Below are 14,215 nucleotides of genomic sequence, written 5' to 3'. Positions count from 1 at the left end.
AACTACAGGAGAGAGAAGACTCGATGATCTACAATGATTTCTGAATGTCCACCACACAAATGCCCATCTTGAGGGATTAGATCTGACAATAACAGTTATGCTCAGAATTATCTGGACAGTGATGAGTGCAATTATTTTAGCTTTATACACAAACAAAATGGATTTGAAATAACACAATCAAGAAGTGATCCTAGTTTAGACCTTTGTCTTTCATTTACTATTTAATTACAACCATTGTAAGCACAGTACCTACATCTTCATTGTCAGGGGCTGCAGCCTTTGACTATGAAGACCTACTAAAATGTTTTGATCAGTGTAGTGTCTGCCTAATCCAAAAAAGAAATATTGGACCACTGTGTTTGGATGATGGAAAACACAAATGTATAAACAGTAAAGTACTATGGAGCAATCTTCATTCAGTACAGTTTTGTATATAGCTTCAAATCAGAACAAAAGTCATCTCAAGGCACTTTACAGTCTTTAAGTTTTAAGAGCTAAAGTAATACAACAATATAACTATAGAAATTATGGAGACAACCCAACAATTCTCTCTCTGCCTCTCCAGCTTGTGGAAAAGCAAACTGGTTCCCTAAAAGGTTCACAAGTAGAACTAGTTCAAGCCAGTCTGGACTGTCTGGACCTCATGATTATTTATGATTCTCTTTTTTTCCAGCATATCTGGATCTTGCTCAGCACATTGTTAAGCATTGACAGCAGTTCTGTTTGGTTGCTCGTTGTCTCTAATACACGTCTATGAATCCACCTCATCCAACAATCTTTTCTTTCTTTCTGCGTCACACATACAGTCGTACTTGAGACTTAGACTCTGTCCCAGACAGCGCAAATATGTCAGAGCACTTTAGTCCAATGTCAGGAGGTTGTGAGAGCTCAAAAAGCCAGAACTGCAAAGTAAATGAAACCATGGTTCTGAGCATTTTCAGTTGCCTTTACAGTCCTCTACAGATGCTTTTTAAGCTAATGTAATACATACATGTCTGGAAAAGGGCCACCACTATGCCCCAAAAGCAATCTCTTAAAATGGGAAAGCTGGTGACAGAAAACACTTAAGGGTACCAGAGGCTCCGTATACCACAGAGTATTGTCTGCAGTATTTAACCTTTGACCTTTTCACTTTTGACTGCTTGTAATGTCATCGACTTCAAGCTGAATCCTCCACTGTATTCAGTGTACGTCACTTCGGATAAAACAAACAGCAAATATAAATGTCACTACGGAGTGTTTAGTGCGGGAATAACAGCGCGTTGTGTTTCTGACCCGATTCTTTGTCTTTCTGGGAAAGCGACAGTCAAAGTGTTGGTTAAGTGACAAGAACGCAGAGCGACAGAGTGAAACAGTGACCTGATAGCTGGATGTGTGTCTCCGGGCCATCCTGTCTTTTCAGCAGAGGAGTGTAAACGGTGGAGCTGTGGGTCGTCGTGAATGGAGGCACTGGAGGATGACGACAGTGAAAGCCTCTGGTTAAAGCATCCTCACAATTACCCGCTAAGACCCTTCAGCTGAACAACCCTTTCTTTCTTTTCTTTCTCTTTCCCAACATCAGGGTGATCGGTATTCATCCCATACAGACAGATCTGCAGAATGGGTAGATGGATGGATGTGACAGCAGGATGAACAGCTCTGTGGGTAGATGCGGTCTCAGCTGTGGGCCCTGTGGCGCTTGTCATCGTCTCTGAGCTGTGTTTAAATAAAGCTCTGTCTAAAAGCCTCAGGTGGCGAGGAGCGAGATGTCTGACTAGAGGACCCTCGGTGGGTACGAGGCGAGGTCAGCTCGGTCCCTGTGATGTTACGATGAGCGTCCTTGTTGAACATTTATCTTCATTAATATTAACTGGTACAGGGGCGGGGTAATGCTGTTGCTCTGTCAGTGATGATCACACTCCCTACGGTTGTATATTGATCATTGACCTTATGATAGAAGGTGATTATAGATTGATTTGAGGCGTTAATACATTACATGCAGCTCCACAGGGAACTTCTGTGTGGAATGGAACCATCAAATATTTGGATGTTTTGGTCCAAATTGTCTTTCATAATTTATTGATTATAAATTTTGGAAGCTCTTACATATGCATCATGTGCTCATCAACTCTGTAACCATACAACCTTCTGAGCCACCCATACTTAATGCAGCATAATCACCTCTAAATGTCACAAATTGACACTTTACTTCTTTAACCAATGAATGACGACGATATTTTGGATGTTTTTCTGTCATTACCAGGCAGTCAGCATAGTCCAGCAGATAGTCCTCCTAAACTAAGTGTTGGCAGTGTCTCAAGTGTATTTGTTTTTTGGTTTCTGTAGTCCCTGTGTTTTGGATTTGGACAGTTCAAGACCTGTAAATATGACTTGGGGATGGCTTTTGACATTCTATAAATTGAAAAAAGAAGAACTCTTGTTGCTACTTCATTAGAACAGTGCTCCTTTGGGATGAATCACCCTTTGACATTGCTCCGTTTTTTATCGTTATTAATTATATTTCAAATGTCTTTATTGGCAGGAAATTTCTAATTAATAAAATATACACTGAGTTCTTTGATTATTGATGGTCATCAGTTCATGTGTTTATAATTTAAATAAAAAGATCACTTCCTTGGTTCATACATGTGAATCCTCGTCATGTCAACAGTGTTGACCTAAACACAAATAACTACAGAGGTTTCCAAGGCTCAGAGCATCTGTCACCTCTCTGCTGCCTGACCCCTCTGTGATGAAGGGGCAGCCTGTGGTCCCAGTGGGACAACGGAATTAATGTTAAGAGACAGATCACTCATTAGCATGATAGCATCCACCTGGGGCAAACCTCTATTGTTAGCATGATAGTGTGGTCCCAGAGGGAATAGTTATTTCCAGTGCTGGTCTTCTCAGAGTAACCAGGCATGTTAGTGCTGGCTACAGGGATCTAAGCTGTAACAAGGACACACACAGTGAGGACAGATGTGGACAGCTGTCAGTACATATGTGGCAGATCAAATACTGATTTATTCATACTAGATGTGTTGTTCATGTAAAATCTGGTTTCATTTATTGTTTCAGCACCATGAACAGACACTGAAGCCTGGATATTTCAAACATTACATCGACGTTGGAAACCTGTAAAAACTTTATTTCTGTTTTTTAACAGAAACAAAATATGAACACATCACTAGAGATGCACTGATCGATCAGCTGGAGATCAGAATGGGCCGGTTTTAAGCTTAATCCAGCGAGATATCTGTGCCGATCACATTTACAAGCATGATGGGTCACGTCGCAAACTAGAGTGTGGCAGAAAGGCGTTTCCACTCCTTGCTGTATAACTGCATTGCTCCCCCACTCAAAGCCATAATTGGTTTGGGTTTGCCCATATACCAGAGCAAAATCTGAGCACGACGTAAAAGCTCCACAATACTTTCTTCCACAATTTCAGACTGTACTGTGGAAAACCCTCATTATTGCTGCTGCAGAAACTTCAAGGCTTGTCTTGTATGAGAAGCTTTGGTCAAGTTATTAATCAATCTATACATTTTGTGCCCTATGATCATGTGTGGGTCAGTTTAATGTAATAAATAATTTCAAATACTACAAAAAGTAATGTAATAATAAGTAATTTAACTCCTGCTTTTCCTTCATACTTTTCATGTCTGTCGTTGAAGATTCTCAGTCATCCAGGTAAAGTTATCTGGAAGTTCCCACAGTTGTTCAATATGATTTAGATCAGGACTTATAGAAGGCCATAGGATAGTCCAGTGATTTGTTCTTAGCCATTCTTGGGTGTTTTAGCTGTGTTTTGGGTCATTATCCTGTTGGAGGGTCAACCAAGGTTTCTGACACAGACGCCCTGTACCAGATGCAACAAAGCAGCCCCGGAACATAACCAAGCCTCCTCCATGTTCCACAGTAGATACATTGGTCTTCCCATTGTGTACTGCATTTTTGTAGTTTTGTCTTAACTGTCTCTTCAATTTCTCATCAATTGTCCTTACTGTATGTGGCCACGTCCTTGTAGGTTGGCTACAGTCCCATGGACCCTGAATATTATGTACAACTGCAGTCACAGGAACATCAGGCTGCTTGGAGATGGTCTAAGTTAAAGGAGTCTTTACCTTTAACATGTTTGTCTATCATTTTCTTTCTAAAGTCCTGAAACAACTCTCTTGTTAGTTTTCTGTGGTCTGTGTTCAGTGTAGTACACACCATGAACAGCACAGTGATCACTTTTCACCCTTTAAACAGGCAGACTGACTGATCAATGTCCCTATGATTAAATTATTTCACATCTTTTCTAGGGGCCCCACCATTTTAGTCCAGGCCACTTTTCTTAGTTCTTTTTCAAACAAAAAGAAAATAATTGAATCGCACCTAAAAAGCAATGTCTGATTTTCATGGGATAATTTTTTGTAAAGTTTTATTTATTATTATTTTAGTGACCATTATGGTTTTTTCTTTCTTTAATGGAAGGGTACCAACAGTTCTGTCTGCATCTGTATGTACATGCTCCTCAAATTAAACAATAGGAAGCAAGTTGAAAATTGATGAAGCCGCTTATTATATGAGCTATTTTTCCTTACGTCTTTGGCTGACAGGTCTCTTCACCTTCAGACTCCCGTGTTGGATACCAGGTTTTCCTCAGCTTTACTCAGCTGGCATCACTTTGTGTCCAAATGAGGATTTTCTGGGTTGATGACACAGATACTGTGGATATGTTTTTATACAGTCCAAAAAATAAGACTTTTAGATTTACAGAGTGACTTGTGGTGCCTCTTCAGTGAGTATTATTTTGTCTTAGATATAATCCCTGGCTGTGAAGGAGCTCTGCATGGAGAGTAATTAGATTATAGCCATTTTGTGTACGCAGATTTACCATGTGTGTAAAAAGGAAACTGCACTTTATCAGCTGCACAGCAGCAGACATTATGTATGTCTACCATGAAGATAAGACTTTAATACCTGATAATCAGTTAGCTTATTACCAAACGAAGAGTTTGCTGTTCTATGTTGAATACAACTTAAAAAGCTGATAATAGCAGATAATGTGCATGAAATTTATTGCATTACATTTTGAAGCACAGAAGCACAGCAACCAGACTGGTTGAATCTGCTCCACACAAATGTCATCATTGGAAAGAGATAGATGGAAAGGAAGTTTATGGAGGGATGCATAATGAGAGAACCAAAGAGAGAGGAGAGTTAAAGTGTGTCATTATTATTATTAAATGAGATGAAAAATTGTGCATGTGTGCACACATTAAGACCTTGTGCTACACATGGTTTGATAAATTACTGAGCTCACTACTACTGGTCGTGTAAATGAGCTGCAGAGATTCAGGAAATAGGCATTTGTACTGAATATTTATGAGTTATCCATAACATATAGTACGGAATGGTTGTTACTTTTGTACAGTTTCAACACTGAAGGTTCAGTCTTATTACTGTAACTATATCAGGTTTATGTGTTATCATTTTGTATGCCCTCTAATTTTCTGTGGTTTGGTCACAAACCTAAATCAGTTGGCATATTTAGACTTGATTATGGAGCTAGATGAGAAATAAATGGATTATCAAACCTACAGTGTCTCCATGAGTGAGATGCAGATCTTCTTGCAAATTGAGATGTTTCACTGTAGATACAGTATGTACCAACAAGCCAATCTGAAGACATAGTAATATAATAGTAAATATTCAAACCATTTGATGTGCTGACAAGTGATGAAACACTGACCTTAGCTCTAATAATCTTTTTCTTTCGGTCTGCTCCAGTCTGTTCGCAGTTCTCTAAGGGTGTGTACGCCATCATGGGCCTGTACGACCGACGGACGGTCAACATGCTGATGTCTTTCTGCGCCTCTCTGCACGTCTGCTTTGTCACGCCTTCTTTTCCTGTTCAGACCAACAACCAGTTTGTCCTGCAGCTGCGGCCCCAGCTTCAGGAGCCACTTATGGCCCTGCTGGACCACTTCTACTGGACTAGATTCGTCTATATGTACAGCTCCGACTCAGGTGAGAACACATGGTTCATAATACAGCACAAATTCAATATACCAAATTAGAGATTTACGATAGCAACAATCTTTGCCCGAAGAAATTTAAATTCAAACAAAGAAGTGACATGGATCTCGAGGTTGCACCTAGATGTATGTGTTTGTGTCCATCATGGTCAGGTTCACGTCCTGTCTGATACTAACTGTTGCTGTTGACAGTGCTTTGCAGCCTCACTACATGCGTTCAAATAAGAGATGGGACAGATAGAGGCCAATTTCTTATAAAGACTGGGTAAAACCACAAGAGATGTAATTACCTGTAAGGCTGACATGATATATTGTGGTTAATTCATTGTAGTGTACATTTCCACTACACTAATTTCTCAGTTCAACAGCAGAAATCTATCAGAGTCCCCACTATATTGCTCACTGTCTTTTTAATAGATATACTGTTGTAACTGCCTGTTTAGCTATGACTTTGGTCAGTGATTCTTTTTCTTACATGCTGCGATTAGACATAATGTTGGAAGAGCTTCGTTTAGTGGCTAAGAGTTTGCAGAGGTCGCTGGTTAGGGTTTGTTAAGGTTGAGGTCAGGTTAAGCATCTTACCACTAGATAGGTTGGACTGCACTTCCCAAACCTTACATTTTATACAGAATGTATGAACGTATTGTTGGGAAAATTATTGGATTCATTGGGTTTTCCATATACTGTAATTATGTTAGGTCCTGATCTTAACATGTAAAGTGCAGTGAAATGATTTTCTTGTAAATTGAGCAGAATTGGATTAAATTGAATAAACCCGCCTTGAACACGCTAAATAGGAAACCCTAGCTGCTGAAAGATTGGATAAATTTTGTTGTACGACCTTCCTCTGACTCAGGCTTCACCTCTAGCTCTTTAAGTCAAACAAACAAACTTTAAAAATTAGCATTAAGGGCAGTTAGCTCTGTCATTTCATCGTCTCTCAGCCGGATCTAGTGTCTCCCTGCGGCCTATGATCTAATGTTATAGTCCATTTGACAGTCGGTGGCAGACTCTGTCTAATCTTATTGCCTTTTACATCTGTCCAGGAACCATGAGTAGAAGTCTATGTGGTGTAATAGTGCGTAACTGTCTGCCTTGGTGGTGCAATCTGTCTAATGTTATTGCTCCTTAACATCTGCTGCGGAGACACTATTTGTTTATTGTGGGCAAAATGTCTCGCTAAGGCCAAGAGCCTAGAACACAGCTTTGATTTGTGTCCACTATCGAAGTCTGTAGAGCAACAGACAACGTCCCTTGTGGTGGTAATAGAGAGCGTTTCTGTTGAATGAACTACATTTTATACGAAACAAGAACCATCTTCTTTCAAAAGCCACAAAAGCACGTTTTTGGAAATGGAATCAATCTGTTGTAAGGGTAACTCAAAAATGAAACTGTTTGGTCTGTAGTCTACTTGAAATTCATGTGCTTTACATGGGTATTTCCATGTGGTGCTTTGGAAATACTACGCTTAAGAAATATACCTTAGCAGTTGTACCTAAGACACATTTTACACATTTCTGATGGACTTGTTTCAATAAATCAGTGATGCAGTTGAACTAGAAGTGAACTAGGGATGTCCGTGATTAATCATTAATTGATTAATAGCTATTTAATTCATTTAAATCTATATTAACCAGTAAAGCAGAGGCTGACGTGTCGTTAATATAGAAAATGTTCTGATATGAGCTGTAGTTGTTCTAGTACCTGGTTGTTGCAATAGATGTTGCCTCCACCTGTTTAATGAGATGGAGTTACATGTGTTTGCTGACCACCTGTAGAGGCTGTACAAATGATAAAACAAACACACCCCTCGACATGAAATGAAGAAAGCTAGCTCTCAGGGGCTCTTGTAAACAGCTAGCCAAGATTGTGTGTGTGCGTTCGATAATGTCACAAGTGATTTACTGCCCTACAGAAAATATAACATTTATCATGGCATGAACCACCAGTAGGCACCAACATTGGCTTGTGGTCAGTGCGTGATTAGTCGTGTGTGTTACTGGCTCCAATAAAGCAAAACATCCTCACAGCAGAATATTTCCATCTCTGTGTTTAACCCTAGTTTTCATTTGTCCTATTACTCACTCATGAAAAAACTCCTCAGATAATGTACTGTAAATTGGTAAATGAGCCTCCTTCAATAAATTCCACCTTTATGAGGGAAGCATGTGCTACTTTTGACAAATATTCATGAGGTAAAGCTAAATATCAGAAGTAACTCCCTGAACCTTATGAAGAAATAATTTTTGCAGCAGCTGAGGATCTAGTGTCTACTTTTTATTAGATTCTGCTGCTTTCCTTTGCTCTCTATTCTGTAGACTCAGTACTTCCCTCTCAGAAAGCAGTTTTGAGGGCTTATTTTCTGCCTGGTTGCTGGTATACGACTGACTGTAACAGACTCTAAAGCCTTTTAGTGTGTGTGTGTGTGTGTGTGGGGACACTCTGTCCTCCGTACAGTGACTGCTGGAAACACACAGTACTATAGTACTATAGTTCCAGTACTATAGTACTGTAGTACCAGTACTATAGTACTGTCAGTGAAGCAGAGTGGAGTGTTTTTCGCCCTTCTCCACCTCTTTGTTCTTTTCTTCATCCTCTTTTCTAGAATCCAGACTTCACCACACTCATAGACTCACTGACTTAATGGGTGCTTTAACAGGAAGTCCGGAAGCTTTCGAGCCTCATTATTATCTTCCTCAGTTGCACAGTCAACTAAACCATAGTTTAAATGTCACCTCTGCGCCACTTGTGAACTTTTTTGTGCATGAACAATGTGAACAACACACATGCTTTTACAAGTCTCTTCTGCTCTTTGTATTGGGCCTAGCTGAGTTTTACCCTGATGCACAGACACGTGTGCGCACACACAGGTGAGCACAATCCTACCCGCGGACAGAGAATGCACGTTGGAAAATATGTCCGGCACAGCAACTGTGACAATAATGGGGTCCAGCTTCCTTGGACCTTATCAGGACTGATGGAGCCTTCTGGATGTATGGGACTTAAAACAAGTCACTGAGCAGCTTTTTAGGAGAAATGTGACCTGGAAGACTGAGAGTCTTCACATGCACGTCAGTTTTCCCCTTTCTCTTCTTTCCTATATGGAACTGTCCTGAGGACTGAGAAAGCTTTTACATGTTCCTCTCTGCCCTTTGCTGCAGTCTCGTAGTTTCCTCTTCTTCCTCTCTTATTGCCTACCATCAAGGTGCCCTTGTGCAAGGCGTTTAATCTCCAGTGGTCAATGACATGGCTGAACTGGACAGCACAGTGCTCAGTCAACCTTTTCATTGACTAAAGAACTCACATTGGACACGAGGACAGACAGACAGCAGCTGCTTAAACAGGGAGAGGGAAGCATCAACTCGCATGAACAGAGACCATGTGTAATTGAACATGAAACTGATTTTGTGTGTGTGTGTGTGGTTGATATAGCTGCTGCCGCATCGCTAGTCTAATGTCTCGCTAACACACCAACATGCACACATACACACTGTTATTCACATATTCATGCACCAGCACACCCATTACAAGCTCTGTTCAGAGTGAGATGGTAGACAGGAAAGAAACCATTTGTCTTTATTCTTTCTTTCAACCTGAGCAAACAAAACAACACTTTTTTACAATCTCTTTTTCACCAACACATTCTTTGATGTTTTGGTCTTTGTCACGAGTTTCACTCGACTTGGTTCAAAGTGTCTCTGAAGATGGTAAAATAGCAGAGGATGACATTTGGTTGTGTGACGCACCAGACCCAGCTGATTGTTACAAACAGAATTAAGTCACAAGAGTCTGCAGCTAGACATGAGGCTGTGAGGTAATGTGAATACTAAATGGACATAAACTTAACTAATGTTAATAACGTTAAAATTAAAAGTCTGGAAGGAGTGAAGAGGACTGAAAACACAAGACTTCAGAGTAAGATGGATAGGATCAAAAGTGCATTACAGAGACAATTAGGTTCCAGTGTGGACAGTTTATCAGACCAAGGACAAACAAATAATGTAGGCTAAAACTGAACACAAGATTATAATTGATTGTAACCAAAGTAGTGGATCAGTCATATTGTTAATGTCAATGCTATATCTAACACCTGGAGGGAATGTCTTTAAAATTGGCACTAACGTCCACTGGACTTTTGTAGAGATTTATTAGAATATGACTTTAGACAGACAGGCATGTCAGCTAGAAGATCACTAGTTGACAGAAGCATAGAACTGTAATGCAGTACTTGTAGTTACATTCAGTTCAACTAAGTTCATGTGTATAGGACCAGCTCACAACAAAAGTAATCACAAAGCACTTGACTGTGAAAAGTTTAGGACCTTACACAATATAACAATCCAAATAATACATATAAAGGATTATATAGAAAACATCACAAATCCCTCGTGAGACAAACAAAAGAAGCCTCCAGCAGAACCAGGCTCAGGGTGGGCAGCCATCTGCCTCGACCGGTTGAAAGAGAGAAAAGAACATCATGACAACATGTTGTCAATAGGATTCATCCTCTGGGTGTCATGATTTTATTGAGATGTTTCAGTCTGGTTTACACTAGAATAACCCACATTTCCGTGGTAATGAACTGCAGCTGCTTTACCTTACAGTATGTTTTGTGTTCCTAGCACTTTTCCTGATTCATAGCCAAAGGCCAAACCTGAACAACGTGGATTAAAGTGTATTCCAACATAATGGGCATAATGGCCCTGAGTTGGCCCAATATCAGACAGACAGTAGTGTTTTAATGAGCGTCTGAGGACAGATGGAGGCTGATGCTGTAATTCAGTGTAAGAGCACTGCTGGGAAAACAACAGTGGGACTGATGGAAGCTCTGCTGAGGAGCCTCCTCGCCTTTCTTCCTCATTTGTCTTTCCTTTTGTCTCTTCTAATCATCTCCTCTTCTTCCTCCTTCCCTTTTTCTTCCGTCCTCATTTCTTTAGTTCCATTGTTCCCTCTTCCTTCTGCTCCCCCCTCACCTTTACTGTTGTTTTCCTGGTGCTTTCATCTTCTCCTATTCCTGTTCTCTTCTCCTCTCTCAGTGCATTAATAGTAAATGGCATGCATGCAGGATGTTTATGGAAATTAGATGCAGAACAGAGAGCAGATTAGTGTCTATATTTATAAAATTCATCTCTCTCTATCTTTTTATATGTCCCTTTCTCTCTTACACCTCCTCATCTGGTATTATCCCCCCCCCCCCCCCCCCCCCCCCACACACACACACACACACACACACACACACCTCCTTCAGCATTAGTGACTGACACTCTTGCTGTCAGTGGGTGCTCAGCTCGATCTCTAATTGAAGGTTATACATTATCATTAACACACTTGACTTTTTTAGGCTGTGGAGAGCTGAGCCCCCGCAGCAACTGTAAACACTGTCTCTATATGGATCGTAATGAGCACTTACCTATCAGAGGTTATCACATCATCTCTGTCACACCGCACCAATTATGACCTCAGAATCTCCACTTTTTCTCTACTCTCTCTCTGCTCTGCAACAGGTGAATCAATTACTCACACAGAAGTATGTGAACAGGTCAACATTGCAGCCATGTGTGATGGTGTAACATATCATTTCTACACCCTCAGACTGCTGCTGTTCTGGTGTCATTCTTTTCACCAGATGTTGAACTGGCTGCAGGGAATAACTCCCACGTGTGGGTGGCTGTTGGGTCATAATGCCTCCATGTTCTCTATGGTTTTAACACTTCATCAAATGGAGTTGTTGTGCATGTGTGTTTTAGACTAATTTCCACCCAAATTCAGTCTGATGTTTGATACTATACAATATATATTTTAGTTTTTGTGAAAGAATCTAAGTTTGTAGAATGTGTACAGTTGTAACACCAACAATTACCACATTTTCAAATTCTTAAAATATACTTTTCTATCTGATTTTCGTAAAGTCTCATAACAGGGACAGGATAAAAGAAGGCATGTCCTGACAAAGATAGAAGAACAAGACAGTGTGTGGGACTGTGTCTGTATGTTTCAAGTGTCTCTTCCTTCATGTGTTTATCGTCTTTGAAGTCTGACTGAATTTTGCTGACTTATCTTTTGAATACTGTGTGTGTGCTTTAAAATGCTGATGTGATTACTCTGTGATGCGTGTTCACTCATAAGGTTTTAAAACAGAACCAAAGCTTCCTGTGAGGCGGTGGAAACACACTTGACACTTAACGACTGATTTACTGTTTGCAGACTGAAAAAACTGCCCAGGTACCAGTGATTTACAGTCGGTTCATATCAGGCCATCTGAAATTAATATTTGATTTGATTTCAACCTAACCTCAGCCATTTGTTATAACCACGATCTTCCTAACATTACTGGAGGCATTGTGAAGTGGTCGTGCACTGATGACGTATAACTAGCTAAAGTTAGTTTGAAAAACATGAATATCATGTGTTGTTTTGCAGAACAGTACAATACTGATGGTCTTGTACAGCAGTGAAACTTTCGGCTGTCTGGTGGATATATCTCTACAAAAGCTGAGGATTTAAATTAAATATTCTACAGAAATTCATGATCCCCAGAGGATATATCCTAGTGACTTGTGGTCATACCCTGACTTTGGCCGCATTTTCCTGTTATTTGTGGATGAATCCAGTTGCTTTATACCGAAATCCTGCACAACTAATGACGTTCCTATTAGCCTGTGTAGTTATTGCTAATGTCCAAATGTTAGCATGCACACACACTTGCAGTATGACCATGTATCTCAGTAAAGCCGCACTCTTTGTACCTGAATCCGGTCTCTTTAGGTTTGATCATAAGTTGGTGTCTCACATTTCTGCTGACGGTCTGCTGGACAGGTTGAGGTCAGGTTTCTCTGCTTAAATAATGGATTATAGCCCAAGAGAGGAGACTGTGTAAAAAGTACAAGTACTGCTTCTTAGATAAATCTCATCTCAGAAAAATGTATGATCATTAATAACATTTACTGTATTCTTATTCAAAAGGTGCCATTTTAGTAAAACTCTCACATGTCTGCAGTGTCTCAGTGTGATGCAGTTTTTTGAAGTTTCACTGAGGCCAAGTCCAGCCTGAGGCCAACTGCAAACATCACAACAGCCTGAGATTCCGTTTGAGAAGCTGCCTCGTGAAATCCACTCCTCAGTATTTCATAAGAAAAATATCTCAGCTGTATTTACGTGCCTGCCATGTATGAGCAACAAGGCAGGGTTGAAGCAAGACTGTGGGAGCATGAACATTTTCAGCTATAGTCACAGGGGGGTCCTGGGTAGTGAAGGTCAGAAATGATCTTGTTTGCATTGCAGTTAATGATCTTTTCAGTTGAGTGAATGATTCAGTGCATCCTTGCTGCACTATACCAGACAGTGACAGGTGACTTGAGGATGTCCATGATGGCAGAGTGAACCTGGACAGCATGTGGCACTGTTGAAATAAACAACGAACTTCAGCTTGTCCAAATTTTAGCCACGTACAGAACGTAAAGAACTGAGCCCCGTGGCTCATCAGAGATGTATCAGTTACTGTCTATCCATAAGTGATGATGTGGTCACACCTGTTTGAAGATATTAACATACAGACTGGTTCTTTCAGGTCTGTCAGTGCTGCAGAGGATCCTGGACACAGCAGCGGAACGAAGTTGGCAGGTCACCTCCGTTAACTTGGACACTCTGACAGAATCAGCCTTCGTCAAGCTGCTGTCCGACATGGACTACAAGAAGGACTATCAGATCATCATCAACTGTGAGCTGGACCGACTCAACTCCATCCTCAACCTGGTAACGTACCGATGATCTTTCTATCAATGAAAAGATGAACTGTCACAGTTTCTTTGTTCACTGTGAATGTTAGATTAATCGGAACTTGTCCAAACTAAGCTAACTTCAGTGTTCTGTGGCCCAGTAGCACCAAAGTTCACCCCTGTAAGCTGTTTGTTTATAAAGGCGTTATTAGTGACAGTCCATGGTGCATGCCCAGTGTATGTCCAGTTGTTTTCTGTGTAGAATTCCACACACCGAGAGTGTACACCCTCCTTCAGATTTATGACTTTTGCTTTTTAGATCTTCACTATTGTAGCCTAACTACTACTTGTCTGTGCGGTGGGTCTTCTAAAGGTCTACGTTAGTTGTTTTCTACCAGGACTGTTTACTCAATTCAGTTTTGAACTGTGTCTGTCTGTCTGTTCTATCACTGCCACATCAGTCTGCTCAGACACACTGAAAGACAAACATAA

At 40.5% G+C, this 14,215-nt stretch overlaps 1 protein-coding gene across 3 annotated transcripts in view; it reads left to right on the top strand.

The window, feature by feature from the left end:
- The window catches only part of gria1b (glutamate receptor, ionotropic, AMPA 1b), a 67,286-nt gene that overhangs the window by 18,049 nt on the left and 35,022 nt on the right, over window positions 1–14,215 (top strand). For all 3 annotated transcript variants that reach the window (XR_004463396.1, XM_026357481.1, XM_026357482.1), the window contains exons 3-4: window positions 5,761–6,000; window positions 13,576–13,760. Coding sequence is in view for 2 of the 3 variants with exons in the window: in XM_026357481.1 (XP_026213266.1) it covers window positions 5,761–6,000; window positions 13,576–13,760 (425 nt within the window). In the remaining variant the exon portion in view is untranslated. The remainder of the gene's footprint in view (window positions 1–5,760; window positions 6,001–13,575; window positions 13,761–14,215) is intronic.

Source organism: Anabas testudineus, chromosome 10 (assembly GCF_900324465.2).
Source record: "Anabas testudineus chromosome 10, fAnaTes1.2, whole genome shotgun sequence".
In the NCBI taxonomy this organism is placed as follows: domain Eukaryota; kingdom Metazoa; phylum Chordata; class Actinopteri; order Anabantiformes; family Anabantidae; genus Anabas; species Anabas testudineus.
Note: the sequence above shows the minus strand (reverse complement) of the source record. Positions and strands in the feature narration are given on the sequence as shown.